Here is a 23,799-nt window from a genome sequence, read left to right on the forward strand (position 1 = left end):
TTTGTTCACATATTCTTTACACTTCAAAATAACGTAAACCAATAATTCATTAATTTTATAATATCCAACAAAACAAAAAATTGATTGCCCTTCATTTAAAGTCTTGCTACTTGAATTTTATGTTGAATTGAAAAGTACATTCTATTTCATGGCTTTTTCTAACAAATTTAGCAAACATCACAATACAGTTAACATGGACAGCTTTCAGGGGCACCTTCATCCAATGTGTCTCCCAAGTCGCAAAAAAATAAGTGCCATAGATGCCATTGGAGACAGATTATATTAAGTACTTCCTCCTTGGCAAAAATCTCAGAAATGTTTCATTACTCATATTTAATCTTAAGAATAAATATAAATCATTCTTATGTCCAAAATACAAAAGCTAGACACTGCCTATGCTGAGTAGTTTTCAGACCCATCTTCTGCACCTTAATAATTTACTTCCTCCAGCAAGAAATGAAATGCATCCTTGGGGATCAAATCAGGAAGAACTGGTGAAACTCCTATGTTTCTCCAAAATGAAATACACATGTACTTTCTTTCCAAAATATACCACAGCATTCTTTTGGCAGGCAGTCAAAAATGAATCCTGATACATTCAGGCAAAAGCATAGGTAAGGCTGAAGATACTGACAGCATTTACCTTGATGTCATCATCAACATATGCAACTTCACTCAATTGTTCATTGATATATACATCTTAATATGTACCCTTTAAAAATTTCCTTTACCCAAAATGACTATTAAATGACACTCTTAGGAACTGGGAGTTTGAGATACAAATAATAGTCACCTGTGTTTTGAGAGAAATGAGAAATGAAATGCTACAAAGGAGAAAAAACTAAAAGGAGAAGAGCAAACAACCTGTTAATTCTACAAACAAAGCTCCTGGACAACTGAAAGTTGGTTCTATGTATTCAGGATGCTCATTGTACCCATGTTACTAATCAGTGCAATGGAAGCCATGGCCCGAAGCACACATAACAAATAGGAATTTTGGAGCAATGTTGACAGCCAGGTGGATAAAACTTGAAGGGAAAAGATTTCTAGGATAAGAAAAGCAATGTGGTAATACCTGGGAACTAAAGCAAGGTATCTTAACCTATTTCGGGGGGGTCCCTGAACTTAGGTGGGTATTATATCTTTATTTTCACTAATTTCTAATTGAAATTTAACATTACCTTTAATTACTTAAATATATTACTCTGAAAAGGGGGCTAACATAAAGCAGTTAAAAAAAAAAGTAAGACTAGGGGCAGAACAGTAATCCTCCTATAACAATCAGAAAAGATCTGAAGGAAAATCCCAGGACAAGGTTTGGTCCCTGTGAAGAGTAACACCTCTAGGCTAGTTCCACTTAAACAAGTGGCAGGCCTTGAGGTTAGCTGGGTTGGAAGACTGCCTTGGCCCCAGCCACAGGAAGTTTTACCCCAGGGACATTGAGGGGAGTTGGGCTTCTGAGCTGGGGAAGATTGAGGGAACCTCTGCTGACAAGGACACAGCTGTGCCATAAAGACAGCCTTGGGCAAGAAGGAACCAGGACACACCTGGTGAGTGCAGAAAGAGTGGGGCAGGGACACCACTGCCTATGGACACTCACTGAAGGCTGGAGGCCTTGGTTTCTGTTCCAGGCCAGAGGGAGAACTGAGGGAGGATCTGAGGCTAGAGGCATCATTGCCCATACCCCAAGGCTAGAGGTGATTACAAAAAATAACCTGCCACAAAAAAAAAAAATGTGCAGGCAAAGGAGAAAGAATCTAACCATAGATAGTTACTATGGGAACAGAGAAGACTAGTGCTCACCTTCAGCGGAGGATATGAAGCAAAGAAACCCTTTTCTACCCCAAAGAGTAACGTTAAATGGTTACCTGCCCAAAAAGATTTCATAGGAAGAACTTAAAAAAGACTTTAAAAATCAAATGAGAGAGACTGGAGAAAAACTAAAAGAAAAAATAAGAACAATCCAAGAAAAACAAGAAGATTAGGAAAAGAAAGTCAACCAATTAGAGAAGATCCAGAATCGTAAGGAAGAAAACGACTCCTTGAAAACAGGAATTTGGCAAAAGGAAGCCAATGAAGCTATAAGAGATGAAGAAATGAAAAAACAAAATATAAAGAATGAAAAAATAGAAGACAATGTGAAAGATCTCATAAGAAAAATAACGGATCTAGAGAACAGGTCAAGAGGAGAAAACAGAATTATTGGACTGTCTGAAAGTTCTGATCAAAAAGAGAATCTTGATACAATAATACAAAAAAATAATTAAAGAAAACTGTCCTGAAGCATTAGGACAAGAGGGGAAAGGAGAAATAGAAAAAAAAAATCCACTGATCACCACCTGAAAGAGATTCCATGAAGAAAACCAAGAGGATTACCATAGTCAAATTCTGAAATCCCCAACTCAAGGGAAAAAAGCAATTTAAGTATGGCAATGCCACAATCAGAATGACACAACACCTAACTGTGGCAACATTAAAAGACCACAGGTCTTGGAACACTACATATCGAAGAGCAAAAGAACTGGGGTTCTGGCCAAAAATATCATACCCAGCAAAGTTAAGCATAATCCTGAGTGGAAAAAAAAATGGACAAACCAATTATCAGACTTTCAGGATTTTGTTTTAAAAAAAAAAAAACAAAACAGAACTTAATAGAATATTTGACACACAAGAGCCAAGAGAAATATAAGGTACATAACAAAGACTAACTACAAGGGACTCAATAAGGACAGAATGTTTACCTTTTTTATAAGGAAATGTAAAACATATGTCTTAGATTGTTATTAGTAATTGGGTAGTTCATAAGAAAGACTGGGGTAGACCTGAGTATGATAAGATTTTAAAAAGTAAAACTTTAGGAACAGGTAAAAAACAGTAATTATATTATAAAAATGAGATGCAAGAGAAAGAACAGACAGAAGAATTAGATGGGGGAGGAGGGCTGGTAGTTCTGGAAACCTACTTTCATCAGGAAAGGGTTCAAGAGGGAACTATATATACATATATATGTATGTATAAAAGTCTTCTAAATTCATAAAGAATTAAAATGCTAAGGGAATAGGGAAGAAAGGATAAGGGAGGGATCTTTAGAGGGGAGGTTGAGGGAATAGGTTAAAGGGGAGTAGAAGGGTGTTTAGATCAATGGGAATGGGAGGATAATGGAGAGATCCTTGGAGGGGGGTAGATTAAGTAATAGGAGGGCAAGGTAGTGGATAGAAGTAACATAGAGAAGTCAGGAGTGAAAAGAAATAAGAGATACAAACATAAAAATAAAGACCAAGAGTAGAATTTGTTAAGGAAAAGGAATAAGGTTGGTAATCATGATCTCAGACAAAGTTAAGGCTAAAGTAGATTTAATCAAAAGAGAATAAAATATGGAAACTATACTATGTTTCAGCCATATTCATCAATGTTGTTTTAGACTATTTAAAATAACTAGACAGGATAAGGATGGAATATTGCTGTAGTGTTGGAAATGATGAGTTGGCACACTTAGAAAATATGGAAAGATTTGAACTTATAAAGGAAGAGGTTATCCACTCTCAGAGAAAGAGAGGACAAATATAGTACAGTCTTACATTGATGCATATGAATGTATATGTCTACATATGAGTATGATTATAGATGTATATGTATATGTAAGTATATGTACATATGGGTTTATGTATGTATATATATTTTGTGTGTATATGTCTGTGTCTGTGTCTGTGTGTGTGTGTGTGTGTGTGTGTGTGTGTAGTTCTGGAAATCTTTCATTGGGAATTATAATTGTAGACTTGAGGCGACGGGAGGAAGGGGGGGTAAAAAGAACAAAGTAAAGAGTGCACAGAAAATAAAAGAAAACTTACAAGGAAGTAAAGAAAAGATGGACAGTTCTCAACACAAGGCATAGTATTTATTTTATAAGCTTTCTTGAAATGGAAATTTATTGTTGTATATTTTGAATATTCTCTCATGTTCTGCTGTGCACGTGGCAATGCTTTTTCTCTTATTTGGTATTATTTTAGTTTTGGTATTTAAGTTTTTTTCTTTTTTCTTTTCTCATTTTGTATTGTAGTTTAAAATAAAAAAAAACTCACAAAAAAAAAGATAGCAGGGGATTCCATGAAAGGATCAAATCAATCAATTTTCCAGTCCTTTGTCAGGTCTGGTAAAAGATTCAATGAGGACAAGGCTGAAGCTACTAGATAATATGAAGGGTTTTTTTTTAAATATCATTTTTATTTTTTTATAATATTTTATTTTTAATCTCAATTATGTTAAAACAATTTTTTAACATTTGGAGTGTTTTTTAAGTTTTGAATTCCAAATTCTATTCCTGCTTCTCTCCTCTATTGCCTCCCTGAGATGGTAAGCAATCTGATATAGGTTTATACACGTGCAATCATGTGAAAAAAATTTCCGTATTAGTCATTTTGTACAAGACTCGAACAAAAACAACAACAACAAAAATAATGAAAGAAGGAAGTGAAAAATAGCATGCTTCAGTCTGTATTCAGACAATATCAGTTCTTTCTCTAGAGGAGGACAGCATGTTTCATCATGAGTCCTTTGGGATTATCTTGAATCATTGTATTGCTGAGAATAGCTAAATCATTCACAATCCCTCATTGTATAATATTGCTATTACTGTGTAACAAAGTCATCCTGGTTCTGCTCACTTCACTTTGAATCAGTTCATGTAAGCCTTCCCACAATTTTCTGGAATCATCCTGCTTGTCATTTTTTATAGCACAATAATATTCTACCCCAATCACACACCACAGTTTGTTCAGCCATTCCCCAATTGATTAACATCTTTTTGATTTCCAATTCTTAGGTACCACAAAATAAAAAGTTGCTACAAATATTTTTGTAAAAATACATTTGTTTTCCTTTTTTTAAAAAAAAAGATAATGTGAAGGTTTAAAATGCTTTTATCTGTGCTATAACTGTTCTACAATAGAGTAAATAACTGAGGACACTGTCAATACAGATGTCCAAATCACATTAATAAATAAAAATAGCATTGTGGAGTTACAGTTATGTATACCTGCTTATCATTATCTGCTATATTACTACTTTTACACAGCTCAATGTTTACAATCCAATGTAATTCAATTCAACAAATATTTATTAAGCATCTATCATGTGCAAACCACTGTGCCAGACCCTAGATGTGGGAGGAATGAGACTTATGCCTTAATTGGTATAAAGAACTTCAGTGAGGAAGCCCCTTCCACAAATACCAATGAGCGACTGTTCTACAATCTATGAAGAGTTGCCTGGCACACTGACGGATACATCAAATGACTTGCTCAATGTCACAAAGCCAATACATATCAAAGGCATTACTAAAAAACAAGTCTTCTACACTCCAAAACCAGCTATCTATCCACTACACTAGGCTGCCACAAGACACTGAGCAAAGATAAAAACAAGACAGTCCCTGGCCTCAAGGAACTGACATTCTACTAAAGCAACAAAAAAGTATACCATAAAGATGAGTAAGACTGAAAATCCATATATATTCAAATATACATACTCAAATATGTACAAAAAACAAAAGCCCAAGATCAAGTCATGAAAAACTTAGAAGACACATAACTGGAAAACAGTATCACTTCTCATGCAATTATACGACACAAGGTAAAAAAGAATCTAGTACAGCTCACATACTTTAGCCTTCAGTTTTCAAGAAAGCTTTCCTTAAACCTTATTCTTAGAAAATCTCTTGGGAAGTTATAGCTGCATTATTTCAAAGAGTTGTGAGTCAGTAAATGTGTACAGGAAAAGTGAGTTTCCAAAGTAGCAGAGTGGAATTTATCCTGAGAAATAATCTTAAATTCATGCAACAGACTGTAGAAACCAGTAGATATTTATTTGCTTTTTCTTCACTCATTTTTTGCCCCTGAAAAGTATGACCAAAAAGTTACTTTTAGTCTCATTGTATCTCTGTAGTTAAAAAAATAAATACATAAAAATCCAATGAAATGAATTTACTCCTATGGTATTACCCTATTCCCCAAGAAACTTACAGATATATATAGAAATATTTCCACATAAACCTTCATCTTAAGCAATTAAGACACTCGTTTTAAAGAATTAAACTATTAACCACACTCAGACTTTTTAACCATGTATCTTCATACAGAAATGAAGCAAGAAGGTAAAGAATCTAATGAACTCTGGCCAATAAGTATCACTCAAGTTGGCCATAAAACATAATAAATGTTTTCCCAGACTCAAGTGAAGCAATTTTCATTCATGAATAAAGAATTACAGAGGCTATTTTAGACATCAGAAGCTCAACAATTATCTAAAAGAGTTCCTGGGAAACAAAACACTTTCTATTTTCACTCTATAATTGCTCCTTAACTATACAGCAAGTTTGCTTTCTTTTTTGGCTTCTCTATCTTTTCTCTACCTCGGGACACATTTACAGATGCATTGGCACGTCACAGGCATGCTAAAATTTCTTGCTGTGGTTGATCAAAGTTGGAATGCCTTTAGAAATTACTCAACTTAGACAGTCCAGAATTAAATCTAGCCAAATAGTCGGAGTGTTCTACTTTTAACATGTGTTAAAGCAATATTTCGGCTATCCTGGATCTAGTTTTAGCAAACATTTATTTGCATCACACTTTTTGAATTCTAATGCTACCCTAATATAGGACACCAAATGCCACATTTTAACATCCATAATAACTTTTTAAAATTATTCAGTTACATAAATACAAAATGCTACATAAAAAGCACAGCTTCACATAGCATTATAGCAATTACTTATTTCTTATGATCTTCCTAAAGTTCACAAGTCTGTTCTGGAAACTGCAACAAAAATGGAACAAATGTCAGCATATATTCATTAGGGCATTTGTTGATCTGGCACAGAAAATCCTTATACAAATGGAAACATATTTGTGTTTAATTTACTACTAAAAATAGTTTTAATGAAAAAACATTGCACATCTGCAGTCTCACCCCATTCCTATTATTAATCTTCCTGGTTTACAAATAAATAATATAATTAAACAAGAAAAACATCAGAGCAATAGGCTTTATTTTAGAGCTTTTTATTGAAAGCCACAGAATTGCAGTACAAAGAGTTACTTGTCAAACAACACAAATCTCTAAGAGAAAATAATGGCTTGGCTAGACTTGCACATCGGAAATAGTTTTTAAGTTTGTTTTTGTTGGATTCTTTACGATGTCCAAGAAGAGGTTAGCACATACAGTACCTGAAATTGTCCTTTCCACATGAGTTACAAGAGTAAAGACAAATATAGCAATTTCACTAGTATTGCCAAATTTGGCATCTACTCACAATTCCCTTCAATTTAAATAATTCTCTCTTATAACCATTTTAACTATAAAAGAGAAATGTCATTCAAAGGGAAACTAGCAAACCACAGAATTGCATCCATTTAAACTACTATTCTGTCAAAGAGATATATTTAAAATTTAGTGATTTTTTTCAATTACTAATTTCAGCTCATTATTGATTGTACTTCTTCAAATTTACTTCCAAACCCCTAGAGAACATTATTAATGATATATCCAGGCACACTCCAAAAGAGAGGAAAATGTGAACAATTACAGAAATCCTGAATGTTTTTCTGACAGGGTTTTCAGTGTTGGTGCTTTGTATTGGTGGTCCATGTATATGTCATAAATAAAGACAAGAAATAAGCACATTGCATGGGTATACTACATTGTAATATTTCACTATGCTTCAAATACTTTTTTATTACTAAGGGTATATCCTTAGTAGAAACCTTAAAAAAAAATCATCATATTCTTCTACATCCCTTTCCAGAGTCTATATAGGCCTAAGAAAGTTAGGAGATGGGCAAAAGCTTTAAATCATAGAGTATTACCTCAATTTGACTCCCTGTAAGCATGTATTTTCAGTCTACATTTAAAATATTTTAATTTAGAAACTTTCTATTATGTTAAAAGTTTGACCTCTCAAAAGAATGCAGGCCTTTTCAAAAACTGATATCGCAAAATTATCCCATTTTCCTAGAGTTATAACATAAATGTAAATTAAAATTCCCTTTGGTTACTTTACCGTAGTATAACATATGAGAATAAATTTTTCTCAAGTATTCATGGGACTAAATTCCATACAATAACATAAGCGACAGCAAAAATATAACTAGTGCCACCCACTACAACATATAGATGAATTTTAATTCTATAATGTCATATGTAAATTAAATACGCAAATTCACAAATCAGAAGACCATTTCAACATAAAGCAAAATACTTCATGGGAACACTCATCCTCAACAAAAATAAGCTCTATTGGCAAATATGATAGTTTCACGTATTTTGTAATGTTTATGGCATTCATTTAGAATAGACTTTTAGAGACTGTTACCTCCAGGTCTTCTCAGAAGGTCTTAAAGTAAATTATTTATTTTGCAATGGTTTTGAACTAATATATTTAGACTTGTTCAGATGATGTCAAGGAGTCATATTGCAACAGAAAAATCCTCCTTAAAAATGAATTTGCCTCAGAAATATATTTGTTTGGTGGGTTTTTTTAAATAAATATTTTTTTTTTAAAAATTTAAAAAAAAAGACACACTGCTTTTCTGACAAGCAAATACTCTGTGTATCAAGCTCCAAGTTCTAGAGAATTATAAAAAAGAGCATATTTAACTAAAGTGTAAAGATGAACAGTAAGTTACAAATTGCTGAATAATACTCAAGGCAAGAATCAGTATCAGTATTCAAAAATGTGTTTTAAAAAAAAGTGTAACTTACTTTACTATCCCAGACTTACTGGGTTCTGGTGCTTCTTTGTCTGCAAATGTTCACTCACAGTCTGTTTTCTAAATTAAATCAATACTCTAGCAGCAGAACAAGCAAACGAGTTGCCTCCCCATCTGCATACAGATCTTCAGAACACATTTCCCTTGGTCAGAAGGTTGAATTTCTTGGGAGAGGTGATTTTCTCTGCCTCTTCATAATAGAAACATGGGTACTTGGCTGAATACAACTCCATGAAGTGTAACTGTATATGTACACCTCAAAAAATAAAACAAAAAATTCAGAGAAACTTAAAGACTCTATAAACAGCTGGAATACACAGAAATATGATGGCTGAACCACCGGAGATACTGGCAAATGCACATGGAAAACAGGGTTGTTGACTGGAATAACAATGATACAAGTTTTTAAAAATACATTCTAAAAAATCAGAGCTAACACAAAATTAAAACAATGAAACACAGAAATATTACAAAAGAAAAAGGATAAAACCTCTTAGGTCACAGACAACAGAGAAACAGACCTCCCACTACAAAGAATAAAAGACATAAACAAGAGGAAAAAAAGAAATCATCAAGGGTGGTAGGTCTAAAATTAGACTTACCAGCTACATTTGGTTCATGGGTACTTGTGTAAATGAGATAAATGCATCAAGCTGTCACTATAATATATTAGATGCTATAATGATCAGGCAGAGCACTGAAACAGAACTAGTTAGCCTACTACTAATGAAAAGACTATTTTCTAGAAATAAGAATTTGATGCAAAAATCATAGGTATCTTTGAATTAAGTTCTGAAAAGAAATAATTTAGAAACCGCCTAATTATGAAGAAGCCTTAAAGATGCCAACTATTTTATGGCAAAGCATCTCACCAGAAGTCTTACAACATGACCATGAGGTAGGGGTGGGCATGCAGTTGGGGGCGCAGAAAAATTGAGCTCTAAACAAGTCATAAGGAAAGGGAACATTTTAAGTTTCATTGCTTCCAATATGAAGTATTTAATGACATAGGTAACTGATATACCAATAAACATTTTGGCCTATAGATATTTTAAACTATCACTTCAAATGTGCACAAAATATAGGGATTGAGGCATGTCAACAGCTTCTGGGCTTAGCTATGCTAAGAAGCCTATTGAGGTAGCTATGGTAAAATAATTGTATACAAAATATACTTCAAAGAATTAAATAAATGTAAGTTTTATTATTTCAAATGTCATAAAAGACATCATGGACAGTGGCTGCACCTAGGATTTCACCAGTGACAGGTCTATGAAAATGAAGTCATTCAGAATTCTTGCCTTAAGAAATGAGAGTCAAGGTGGAATCAAGGTATAACAATATTCATCCTAATATAGCAAATTAAAATCTAAGAATGTAGTTATGTTTTATTCCTCTTTCTCCTATTTTGTGATATCTACTGCATGAAAATATGCATGATGAATTAAACTTCTTACTTACAGTTCCTAAGTTAACATAGTTGAAGATACTTCAAGGATTTGAGATTTTGTTGATACAGGGTATTCCCTCCACACTGACAGAGACTGAAATCTCTCTCAAACTTAAAAAGAAAAACTTTCAAAGTTACTGCAGCCAACCAGCTCCTATATATTTACATTTCCCCTGTTCATAAAAAGTATCAATCCTCTTATAAACCAAACTTGTAAACCAAACTGGCACCGCCTTTATCTACTTCTCACCCTGGAAATTCCCTTAGTATCTGGGACCTTCTTACCCTAGAACATGCATCTACCACTGCAATGTTTTCACCTGAGAAACATCTCTCAACCATACTAGATCATTTCTCTCATTAGTGAGATCCTCTCAGGGCTTCCATTTTGGGGAGCAGCAAGCCAATCTTCATTCCCCTCCTGACTCTGCTTCAGACTTTCTGGACTTCAGCATCAGACAATAGGTATTCCTGCTCTCCCTTCCCCTTCCCCGCTAAAGCTTTTCAATTCCCTTTATGTATTATCCTCCCCCATTAGAGCTAAGCTCCTTGAGGGTATGGAATGTTATTTCTTTTGACTTTTATAGATATCTCCAGTGCTTAGCACATTGCCACGCACAGATTGAGTTTAATAAATAAGTGTTGCCAGTTGCTTTCATAGGATTATAGATTTAGAGCTAAAATGGCTCTTAGATCATGGCAGTGCATTCTAACTCTTTTTAGAAACTAGAAAATTGAGGTCATGAGAGAATAAGTGGTTGCTTAAAGTAACATTGAATTTCTTTTGGCAGACATGCAAAATTTTTTTCAACTCATTCATGATGAATTAACCAAAATTGCTCTCAGTTACCTTGCTCTTCACTGAACTTCTATTACGAAACAGCAAAAACACTCAATACATTTACACTAGTACTTCACTACATTTTTTAACCTAAATCTTATACATATGAAAACATAGGCCCAAAAAGAGTTTTCAACATATACAAATGGTTTGAAAATTGATATGAACCAGAATTCATAAAAACATACTACTTCCATCTTAAGAATTTTTCTCAGAAATTATACCATGGTTTATCCAGATCTATTCATTTTCCTCAAAAAACTAATGTACTGAAATATGTCAAACTCTCAAAATTCATTTTTTCAGAATCAAACACTGTTATTAATTTGGAAGTCCAAATCTTATGAAAGTGAATGTTGAAAAATAAAAAATAAATAAATAAATATTTTTGAAAAAAAAAAACTGATTGCCCAAATAAATATTTGAAGGAAGGCCAAGAAAATTTGCCCAAATATATACCTGTATCTTCTTACACAACAAATTTTCTGGATTGGGTTTTTATTTTGCGGTTGCTTTGTTGTTGTTTTGCTTTGTTTAGATTCAAATAATGTACTATACTCAACTATGAATAGACTTCACTTTCTCAGCAGCTACAAAAGTAACTTTAACAAAGAAATTTCAGGAAAAAAAAATTTAAAAAAAAAAGGGGAGAAAGTAAAACAACAGTAAGTTCAGTTGATTTTGAAACTAAAATATAAAATCTAAGATTTTTACTTCTTTTGAGATTATAAATATTGATGATAAATAAAATCAAGTACAGAACTGCATTCCTTTCTTTTTAACACAAAGATCTATTCACATCCATTAGCCAGGGGTAGGGAATCTGCAGCCTTGAGGCCACATGTGGCCTTCTAGGTCCTTAAGTACAGCCTTCTGAGTCCAAGTTTTACAGAACAAATCCTTTTATTAAGGGGATTTGTTCTGTAAAGTTTGGATTCAGTCAAAGGGCTGCACTCTAGGACCTAGAGGTGTGGCTCCAGGCTGTAGGCTCCCCCTCCCTGAATTTTTCTGCACACCCCACCAGAAGAAAACAGAGGGAGAAATTTGCTAGCTCATTATTCCTTTAGTGAAACTGATAAATTGCCCCCTCTGGTGTCAAGAGATGGTAAGGGAAGGTCCTTAGAATATTGCTGAAAGATAGTTTCAAAGTAAAGATGAGAGGTCAGGACTGCTGTGGTCTTAGCCCCGATACTTCTTAATGGTGCAAAGTACTACCTTTGGTGCATGCATCATTAGAGATGCCCCTGAAACTCTGTTTTCTTTTTCTCACTCCTATTCCTTTTCCTTACTCCTATTCTGTCCTCCATTAGTCAAACAACCAACAATTACACCAAGTACTGTGCAAGGTGCTGAGAATACAAAGTCAATAATAAAACAGTCCTGTCCCCAAAAAGCTTGCTTTCTACCAATAAATCAAAGCCAACCCATAGGTTCAAATGCAGTCATCTCTGGGTCATTTAGGTACATATTTTATGGATTACTTAGGGGTAATTTTATAATCCAATATTATTCTCATGCTCAAGGACTGCAAAATAATTCTAATGAAAATCAAAGAAAAATCTAATAGGACGAGTTCAAACAACATTCTTCAGTACTTTTAAGGAAACATGATTTCATCACTGTGGATACTTCACCTATCCTGCTTGGATCACAACATCTCCAGACTTTAGGAGATTATGTCCAAGAGTTGTCACATTCAAAACAGTTCATCACTTGGTGCCAGACCTTCACATAATGAGGTTCTCCAAACTTAATTAGGCTGGTCCTAGGACAAATTAGGTTTTAAAAACCTCCATTACTTGTGTTCTACTAGTAAAACCTTTGATGCCTGGATGAGGGATCAAGGCAGCAAAGATATAAAATTATAAATTGAAAAAAAACAATTATGAATTCATTTCACAAAGCCAAATAAAATATTTCATTGCTCATCTCCATTAGCCTGAATAATTGAGAATTAACTATACAAAATACATAAATTGCTCAAAACAAGAAGTTAGTGGCTAGCACACTAATGTAGTCTAAGGTCAATGCTTTATTTTCTTCAAAAATTTTTTATCATACTGTAGGGTACCAAATTAAAGTGTAAGTATGTGTGTGTGTGTATTCTTTTACAATCAGGAATCTTAAGAAGTTAATATTCTTTCTATTCATCTAAATTTTTTTCAAGACTTTTGTTGTGATTTTATAGCAGTCGAAAACTTTTAGTTGCTACCTTTTAAATGATGATGGCATATAAAAATTACATAAGATTAAAAGAGCTTCAGGTGGCACTTATAAACAATTTTCAAAAATAATTTCTTGTGATTTCAGAGTAATTTTCCAATCAGAATAGGGAAAGCCTTAGCTTTTAAGTTATCAAACAAATATAAATCTTTTAAAGTACAAAGGTGAAGCTTTGAAAGATAAGAATAGAGGATGGACCTATGATTTCACTGGGATAAGGAGCTCCTTTCAACTTATATAGGTCAGCATCTTCTCTGGAACTTAGAGAACTGCCAAAATTATGAAGCAGTTAAATGACTTGCCAATATGTGTCAGAGACAGGACCTGAAGCAGGTCCATGCAAGCTTCAAAATTAACTTTCTACCCAGTGAACCACACTGTCTCTCAAAAAGTAATTAACAACAAAATTCTTACAAGATTTAAGATGAAGAAATAAAAATAACTAGGACTGTACCACATCTACTCATATAAGAATATGAGGAAAACTCTACTCTCTTATAATTTTTCCTAATTAAATACAGTAAGTACACTGATCTGAATTGGTAAAATTCCTCAGAGTTCCCTACTGCAATAGAATCATAAGCCTAGTTTAAAAAAAAAAAAAGAAATTACACCATACCTGTATGAAGGAAAAATTCTCAATTCAGTATTATAAATTCCACTTTGGAAAATGCATTAACCACCCGTTTATTTACTGAGTGGTTACAGGTACTGAAAATCCACCTATTCATAAGCAACTGGTTATCCCAAATAATCAATATTTTTTACTTGCTTTTGAGCACTATATGCACCAATAAACTGCAGGTTCCATCACTGAAAAAAATGTATTATGACATATCCAACATGCAATCCAAAATAGAATTTGAAAAATTAAGGACATATTATGATTTTTAAGCAATATTTAACTCCACAAACATTTTTGAAAATTATAGAATCCCACAACCATCGTTTTTCCATTCAACTCTTTCCCCAATCCATGCTGACTTAATTGACACTTAAGTACATAAGCATAGTACACTATACATCACAGTAGAGTAGAAAAAGATAAGGGGTTAATGGTCACCTTGATTTACATGTTTACATCAATATTCTTATCATTATAGTTCTTTTACACATAACACAAAATTATCTTTTATAGATACTATAAAAGTAGTCAATATTTATCACAAATATATATCTCATACTTTTCATTCTCAAAGCACTTTACTCATAAGAGTAACTAGTCACTGTGGCAGGTGGCTTACTGTAGATCCACCCTGAATGACTACTTCAAGGTACTAAGTAAAAGGTTAACAACTACTGTAAACCTATTTTATTTGACTTAATTTAAAAGGTCAATGATACATGATGTTAAGGGAAAATATTTTAAAAGTCTGTTAGATTTCTCACTCTGATGTGACAATAAAAAAGACAGTTCAGAACACTGAATCAGAGATGATTTTAGAAAAATGCAGCTTAAGGGAAAAACAGTTATCTTTTCGTGGCAATCAATAGACTGATTCAGCCAACTTCACCAGGCCTATCTTGTCCCCCTAATCAAACAATGACCTAATCTTACTTTGGTTTCCCAAATTACCCCATTGTAAAATCTTTTTTCATTGTAAACTATTAAAATGGTTTTCTAATACAAAATACTTATTTTTTTAATTTAGGAAACAAACTAATTTCTCAAAGACCATAATACACTTGAGAAAATTGACTACCAAGAATATAGATAGGCAAAGCTGAAAGACCAAACTTTGGAATGTGGAGAGACAACAACCTTCAACTTCCCAAACCTCCATAGTAATGTTTGAGAACTACTATGGGTCCTGACCCCATTATCCTGTCACCTGCTAATGACATACCCCACCCCACTCCACCACCACCACCCCATTATACCTCCTGACTCACTTCCTGCTTGAAATTTCAAGTAGCGTGGAACAAGATGTCAACATGTCCTGTTTGCACCTTGATTCTAAGAACTAGCTTAACTGCAATATCTTGGGTTAAAATGGACAAACAAGTGTAACTTAAGATCTGTCCCAGAGCCCTAGAAGAGTACTATTTCCAATCACCATTAGATTCCTCATTCCCCACACCACCCCACCCCTCTCCTACCCACCAAGGCCCTATATAAATGTTGCTCCCTCCCTGAACCTTGTGACTCTACGTAACCAGGAGAGTCTCCTTCACTGGGTGAACTCAATAAACCTTGCATTTGTTTAAAATTTCTGGTCCTGTGACCTGGTTATTCCTGTCTTATCACATTACAAAACAATAACACTAACAAGACATCCTAGATAACAACAGCTAGAAGAATCTTGAGGTTTAAATTATTGTGGAAATTTAGTTATGAAAAAATGTAAATAAGTGGGTCACAGGCACCAACTTTTCCATGAGATACTCTTGCACAGGATAATAAAAATAATTTGTCTATATTAAATTGCCAAGAAAACTACTTATGGAGACTCTAATATGAGAAGAGGTCACAAAGAGGCTTTCTCATGATCTCCCTCAAAAGTAACAGAAAATTCCAAGAAGTAATAAAATTGTTAGGAATTCTCACAAAAGAATGAAACTTACCAAAAAGTCAATAAACAAATTGAAGAAATCAGACATAATTTTTTAAAGTATGATATAAAAAAGGAGAAAAACAACAAAAAGGTAAATAAATTCAAAAGTAGAAACAGCAACAAAACAAGAAAATCCAAATATAATTAATTAGAGATTGGACATACTCTGGGACTTGAAGGAGTGAGAACATGCATAAAATATAGTCAAGTGAGGAGATGATGACAAAACTCAACAATATGGAAAAATATGGAAATTGAAATGACTTCTTAAAATTCAATGAAAAACAGTAATATCACAACAGAAGACAGTGGCAAAAACACAACTGAAGTGGAAAAAAAAGCTAAGAAAATAACAACTAGAAAAATATTTTAAACTAATGCACATAAAAGTGATGGATTTGGAAGACAGATCAGGGAAAGGAAACTTCAGAATTATGAAATCATGGAAAATATGAAGAATCCAATTACAACACATCAGGAAACTAGAGATGAAAATTTCTTACAACTATAAAAATCAAGCCACAATCCACAAAAGAAAGAATTTACAAAATCCCTAAAAGAAGAAAGCCAAAATTCAACTCATTCAAGTACCTTGTTATTATTCGAACTATAGAAATGAAAACAGAATCTTTTCAAATGCCAAAACCTCTAGACCTGAGCTCAATATATTTCCATTGCAATTAGTTTTTTTTATTTTATGACCTTTTCAATAGTTATTAAAAAATAACTACAATTTAATAAATTCAGTCTTGCAAGAAGTAGTAGAAAATCAATAATACCAGATTTTAACACACGACCATCAGAATATAAATAAAAAAGATTAAAAAAACCACTGATATGAATAGTGCTAAATAAGCTGGATTAGATAGATAATATAAAATACCTGATATACATTTTTTACATGTACACAAAGAACACACATAAAATTGATAATATTCTTAAACAAAGAATCCTTAAAAGAGAAAGTATTTTGAATATTTTATTTCTGAATCATGGGAAATTTAAACAATAATATGATAAAAAAAAATGGGTATATGGAAATTTTAAAATTATTTACTAAACAATATCTGGATTATAAAATCTAGAAATAAATATTAAGAAAAACAAGAAAAAACCTGAATATTAACACAAAAGCCATTTAACAAAATTTATAGGCTAAAACCAAAGCAGTACTCAGAAGCAAATTCATAGCACTAAAAACCTACATTAATAAGAGAGAAAAAGAGAAACTCAATCAAGTCTGTATTTAAAGAAATTAGAAAATTAATACAGTAATACACCAAAGGCAAGCAAGAGGTGATAGGTCATAACAATAAAAGAAGAAATTCATAAAAATGAAAAAAAGGAAAGGAAAACCAAAAACTGTTTCATAAAAATCAGAACATGGATTAATAGCTTGCAAATTCAGTCCCCAAAACTGGGGACAGAAATCAAAGTAGCAAAAAAGGCAACAAGAAAGGAGAAATGACAAGTGCAAAACTGTAAAAGTCACCAGACTACTACATACAACGGTATGGTGGTAATTCAAGAAATTGAATACACTCTACAAACATATATAAAAAGGAAATAGAGAAGTATAATTCCAATTACATATGGAAAAATCAAATAAACATTAATGAGATGCAATCAGAATATTAGACTAGGATCAGATGAATTCACAAGTAAATTCTTCTAAATTTTCAAAGATCGAATGATTGATATATATACATATATATATGTAAAATTGACTTTCTAAATAGAGTATACTGTCCAATTCTTTTATGAAGCAAATGTGGTTTTGATCTCCAACCTGACAAAAAACAAAGAAAACTATCAGCCAATATAACGATTCTCAATGGAAAGTACTGAATAAAATATTGGGAAAACTGTTTATAAAAGATATATATTCATATATGTACATGCATATATATCAGGAATATGAATATAATTAGATATTAATAAATTGTGATAAATAGTATTAACAAAGAAATTTTAAGTACATTAAAGTCTGACACTACAGAAAAGGCCCTGAACAATATATAACAGCCATTTACATTTAAAGCACTAAAAAAAAGCATAAAAATAGAATTTTTCCTTAATATGATTTTTAAAAGTATCTATGTAAAACCTAAAAGTAGCATTATTTGTGATGGAAAAACCAAAAACATTGACTCTCATATTTTTTAAAATACCACCAAAACCGTATTAATGACGTAATTCAAGGGGGAAAAAGGAGGAAACCACTACATTATTATTTGTTAGTTTCTTTTTGTTTTACAAAAATGCAAACAAGTCAGATTTAATGGTTTTATTTGGGGTTTTGTTAATTTTTAAATTTTCATTCTCTGTATTTATTGAAATTCTTAATTTTTAAAAATAATTATCTTTTAAAAACAAGAAAACTCAATGAAACAAACCTTCTGACATCATGGATTCCAGCATGTTTTACAAAGATTTGCTTTTGAGGTTGATGGCAAGAGCTATTTATATAATTTGCTAACAATTTAGCAATACAGAACAGAAGTAAATTTTTAATAAAACAAAAATGTCTTAAAGAAGTTAAGAAATACCTCTAGTTCAATTAGAGCTGCAGTCACTGCATCTGTTGCAAGGGCACCAGCCTGTAGTTGTTCAATGGCCTGCAGAAAAAGTAGGTAGCAATTTCATTTAAAAAATGACCTAAGGACATCAATATATACTTTCTCAAGATTTAGATTTGTAGATTTAAGAGCTAGATGGGCCCTCAGAAATCATCTAGCCTAACCTTCATTTTACAGATGATTAAACTGTGAGACCGTCATACAAGGAGATGGCATTGAAATTCTATTCCAATCAAACCCCAATTCAATCCCCCTGAATGCTACTTCAGTTTACTTTCCACTATATCAAACTGTACGTGATGAAGTTGAATCAATCTAAGTTGAACCAAAATAAAATCATAAAATATTTAATGTGATGTTTCTATCCCATATTTAGGAGCTCTATTTAAATTCTAAAGCATTTTTATCCAAGCATATTTTAGACTTATAGGTAAAAATTAGGGAGCTAGAACTTTTTATTGCTACTATATCTTCAGATAATAAAGAGCATGGACTATCCATTTGAATGTGATATGACTACTTTTAAAATGTAAGCATGGTGTTATAAAAATAAGAATTATAATAAATGTCTCCCTAATCAAGGGCAATTTTACAATTGAACTTAGCTGTAAAATGAAGGGGTTGGATTACAGTATCCTGTAACATCCCCTCCAGCTATAAAATTCTACAGTCCTATATACTTCTCTAAAAGCGAACATAATCTACATATATTGTGTATTTCTGAAGTCTGTATTTCCCTCAAAGTAAAATATGACCCAGCTAACGAATACATGCTGATTTATGACACATGAGTTAAAACGTATAAGAAAGCTTTAGTAGCATTACAAAAAGTTACAACTCCCCACCTTCATCTTTACCATTTCATATACACCCTATAAAAAAAAGAGTAAAATGAACAGTAGTTATTGTATTCAAAATTTACATACTGGATTTCAATCATAGCAAAAGATGTCTGTCTTTAATATACTATAATGACTATTTCTTTCTGTACAAATGAGACAGGAACAAGAGACCTATATTTATTTAATTTAGTATGTCTAACATCCATTTGCATAAAAACTATTGGGAGATTTGCTTGCAAAAATAGAATAGTCAAGATCAAAATGAAAAAAAATCTTGTATTTCTTCTAATATGATCCAATACCCCATGTTAAGCATTCAACAATTTATATTTAGAAAAAACAGCAAAACCTCAAAAATCAAAGGAAAAATCACAACTGAGGCAGAGTATAATAGCTAAAACAACCATGAATGACAATGAGGTTGCTATGGTACAAACTAACTGATGAGAAACATAAGGAAAAATACACAGTAAATTCACAAACATTTGTACCTATTTTAATTCTTTTTTTTTTTTGATAATACCCTTCAGGGAAACAGAGTAAGCTTTGGGACTGCTTTCCCTACTACTTTTATAGAGTTTCATGCTTTTTCAGAGTATTAAAGAGGGATATGTGTGCCTACTTATGTACAAGGGGTGAGGAAGGAGCCTAAAGCAAAAAATCAATTCCAAAAACACATACTTTAACCTGGAGGTAAAAGAACTAGCATTTGAAATAAAATCCCACAAATATGAGCAAAACAACTTTATGGAACAAACCCAAAAAGTTTCACAAATACAACCCTATTAAATTAAATTCAAGTGAAACAACTTAGCTATATATGAAACAGAAAAGGTTTAATATTTAGAACTTAAAATTTATTCATACCTTTTGACAGGCTCTTTTGCACACATGTTTATATTCTTTAGCTTTGGATTCAGAGTGATAACCTGCACCTATGGGGGAGAAAAATGATCAATATTCTATCATTAAAATATCAGACATTTAAAATGTATAAATGGGCCTTCTAAAACTAATGATCTTTCTGTGACCTTCCAGTAACAATTACAGAAAAATAAACAATATGAACAAAACTTTGAACATTAGCTGCTATTAATATCTCTCTAGAAAGGAATTATGGCATGGTGGATAGAGAGCTGGCCTTTGAGTCTGAAAGACATACATAAAAGCCCCACCTCTGACATACCAGTCGTGTGACCCTGGTCAAGTCACTTAACTTCGAAGTGCTGAAGACAACTCTCTAAGTGCACAAGCTGCAGATGAGCCAATCTGCTTTGATGGAGGAAACTTCCTCTTACAGGTGTGTGCCAAACCAACAAAATCGAACATCTCATCCTTGCCCTATCCTAAGATTTACAAAGTATTTTATAAAAGCAATTCTGAGGAGGAGGTATATTATTTTGCTCATTTTACAAACGATAAAACTATGCTTAGAAAAATTAAGTGCTCACATAATTGAGAGATGTTAGAGCTAGAGTCTCAACCCAGGTCACCAGACTCCAAACTCAGTCTTTCTTCCACCAAGTTGCCTCCCCAATACTTGCTGTGTACCAGGATCCAATTTCAATTCAAGTCATGTTAACAAACATTTATTAAGTGCCCAATATGTGCAAAGTGATGTGCTAGATGCTGGGGATTTTTTAAAAATGAAAAATTATATAGTCCTAGGTTTCAAGTAGCTTATTAACTAATGGGGTGGAGGGAGAGATAGGTACAACATATGCACATATATGTATAATACAAATACAATGTAAAGTATGATTGGGTTAAAGAAGAGATACAAAATACTCTAGGAAAATTTGAAAAAGGAGAGAACACTCACATTGGTGGTGACAAGGTGGAATAAAGGAAGATACCATGAGAGTTAGAGAAAAAATTCAACCAAGAAGGGGCTGCAGAGGAATTTATTCCAGGCAGTGAGAATGGTCTTCACAAACACACAGGGGCAGGAAATAGCAGGACAAGACCAAGGAATGGATAATGGTTCATTTTGGCTGGAAGATTTATGAAGGGAAGCAATGTGAAATGGGGCTGAAAATATATGTTGCGGTCATATGCAGAAGCAAAGAAGTTCACATTTTTTTTCCTACATTCAACAGGGACTTTCTTGAGCTCTCCCCCAAGCCCCTCCAAATACCTGTCAAAAATGACTCTAAACAAAGTCTAGAGCAACAGAAACCACAAAATGACAGAAAAAGAAAAAAATCAAGCTCTAAGGGGAAGACCCTCAGGGTTGCTGTCACAAAGAGAAACAATTACCATTGACATTCACTCTAAGCCAGGAGGGCCCAAAATACAGCCACTGAGTGGGGCTTGGGCAGGGACTTGTTGTGGTTCAGTCTGTGAGCTTCAGAGTGAACTGGGTTTAAGATTTTGTGAAAAAAAGAAAAAGAGAGGAGAAGAAAGGAGAGGAGTGAAGGGAAGAGAAGGGGAGGGAAGAGGAGTGGAGGGAGGGAGGGAAGGAGGAAGGAAGGAAGGAAGGAAGGAAGGAAGGAAGGAAGGAAGGAAGGAAGGAAGGAAGGAAGGAAGGGAGGGAGGGAAGGAGGGAGGGAAGGAAGAAGGGAGAGAGAGAGCTAGCCAGTAAACCCCAAGTTAAGTGGGCAGCCTCTGGCCATCAAAATTTACCTTCCTTCTCTCTTTCTTTTTTTCCCAAAACCTTAAACCCAGTTCACTGGGAAGGTTATAGAATGGACCACAATAGGTCCCTGCCCAAGCTCCACTTAATGGCTGTATTTTGGGACCTCCTAGTTCTCTGCAACAGCAACCCTGAAGGTCTTCCCCTCCCAGCTTGATTTGTTTTTTTTTTTCCTTTCTCTAATTAAAGGGGCCACTCACTTCTTAAAGAGGCCTATTCACTGAATGGGCATTGTCTCACTCTAAGTAAGTACATGAAAAGGCCTTAGCCTAAAAGGGCAAGGGTCTCCCATTGCTTCTTGGGCCATCTCCAGTCATCTTGATGAATATCTGGTCACTGGATCCAAATGGCTCTGGAGGAGAAAGTGAGGCTGGTGATCTTGCACAGCCCTCCCTCACTCAAATCAAAGTCAACTGCAAGTCATGTCATCATTTCCCTGATGTCATGGTCCTCTTCAAAAACAAAAGACAAACACAATTTTTCTCATCTACAAAATAAATGAGCTGGTCAAGATGATTTTGAAAAACAACCTTCTTTCTAGCCTGGTTTCTTTGCCTCACCAAGATTAAAGAATGTGGCCATGGTATGCAAAAAACCCTATGTTTTCTACAGATTGCCTCATAAAACATTGTAAATTAAATATTTTCAAAATTCACTATACCAAACTCAGTTGTTTCATTCAAATTCCCTTTCAGAAACTCTCACCACTCTATGTAAAATTCATTTATTAGTTTACTTCCAGACATGTCATAATTCAACATTACATATATATATTCCAAACTCATTTATTCATGTCTTACCTGCATGCACCAACACAAATCCTACACGCTTCTCTTTATGGGGTAGTTTTGTTTCATGCTCTTTGGCTGTTACCTGAACAGCCATAACCTGAGGTGATTTGGAGGGTAGACCTTCTGCTGAACTCATCCCCTTCTCCATGATCATTCTCCACAATTACCATCTTCTATTGGAAAAATTGCATATTTCCAATGAAAAGTAAACTCTGAAGAGGAATCACCCTAAAGGAAAACCAACACAGATGTTACAGATTTCCACTGCCAAAGACATTACTTATTTAAATTCATGCAAAGATAATATTGTACAAAATTCTATTGTATAGTTGGAAATGTTATTTACATCTTTACTTGCAAATATTTGCTAGTGTCTAGAAATAAAAAAGAAAATTAAGTATGGAGGTTGCCGGCCACCCAGAAAAATTGATCTTGTAATACTGCAGATTTTTCACCCACCTTACTATGTTGTACTCTATTATATCAAATTTAACTTTAATATCACTTCCTCTTAAAGATTTCATATAGTAGGGAGAACAGGAATATCAGCTAGTTATTATGTTCCCTCAGTCACCTTTTTTTGGCTCAATATTTTTCTATACCTTTGATGTTGACATTTACACCATCTCTTGCACAAGTCTTCTACCTCATCACTCACACAGGTACCACCTTAGTTTTGATCCCCAACATCTTTTGCCTGATCTGCTGAGTCTCAAGTGTCTCCCCACTCTAATCCATTCTCTACATAGTTGCCAATGTGATTTTCCTAAAGCTTAGGTCTTACCATGGTACTGTCCAGTTCAATAAACTCCAGGGGCTCACTATTATTACCTTTAGAATAACTCCTTTGGCATTTAAAACTTCTTTGAAATATGTTCCCTTCTTACTTTTCCAGACTTTTTACATATTTTTAACTACACACTTTTTCTCTTTATTGCTATATCACATCCAGAACTGGGATGTTAGGGTTCAAGTGTGATGGTTCACCTATCCATAATGGAAAAAAGTTATAATGATTTTTACAAATCTTTTCCAGTCTACATTTATTTATTGTTGTCCTTCTGTTTTTATCCTTAAATGGCTTTGGGTTGATTGTATTTAAGTGAAGGTCATGTTAAGCT

At 33.5% G+C, this 23,799-nt stretch overlaps 1 protein-coding gene across 2 annotated transcripts in view; it reads right to left on the reverse strand.

Moving 5' to 3' along the window:
- Positions 1 to 22,906, reverse strand: part of TASP1 (taspase 1) — a 286,585-nt gene extending 263,679 nt beyond the window's left edge. For both annotated transcript variants that reach the window (XM_036748085.1, XM_036748086.1), the window contains exons 1-3: positions 22,688 to 22,906; positions 20,120 to 20,187; positions 18,381 to 18,449 (exon numbers count right to left, since the gene is read on the reverse strand). In XM_036748085.1, coding sequence (XP_036603980.1) covers positions 18,381 to 18,449; positions 20,120 to 20,187; positions 22,688 to 22,832 — 282 coding nt within the window. In that variant the 5' untranslated portion in view covers positions 22,833 to 22,906. The remainder of the gene's footprint in view (positions 1 to 18,380; positions 18,450 to 20,119; positions 20,188 to 22,687) is intronic.
- Between the last annotated feature and the right edge of the window lie 893 nt (positions 22,907 to 23,799).

Source organism: Trichosurus vulpecula, chromosome 3, assembly GCF_011100635.1.
Source record: "Trichosurus vulpecula isolate mTriVul1 chromosome 3, mTriVul1.pri, whole genome shotgun sequence".
Classification (NCBI taxonomy): domain Eukaryota; kingdom Metazoa; phylum Chordata; class Mammalia; order Diprotodontia; family Phalangeridae; genus Trichosurus; species Trichosurus vulpecula.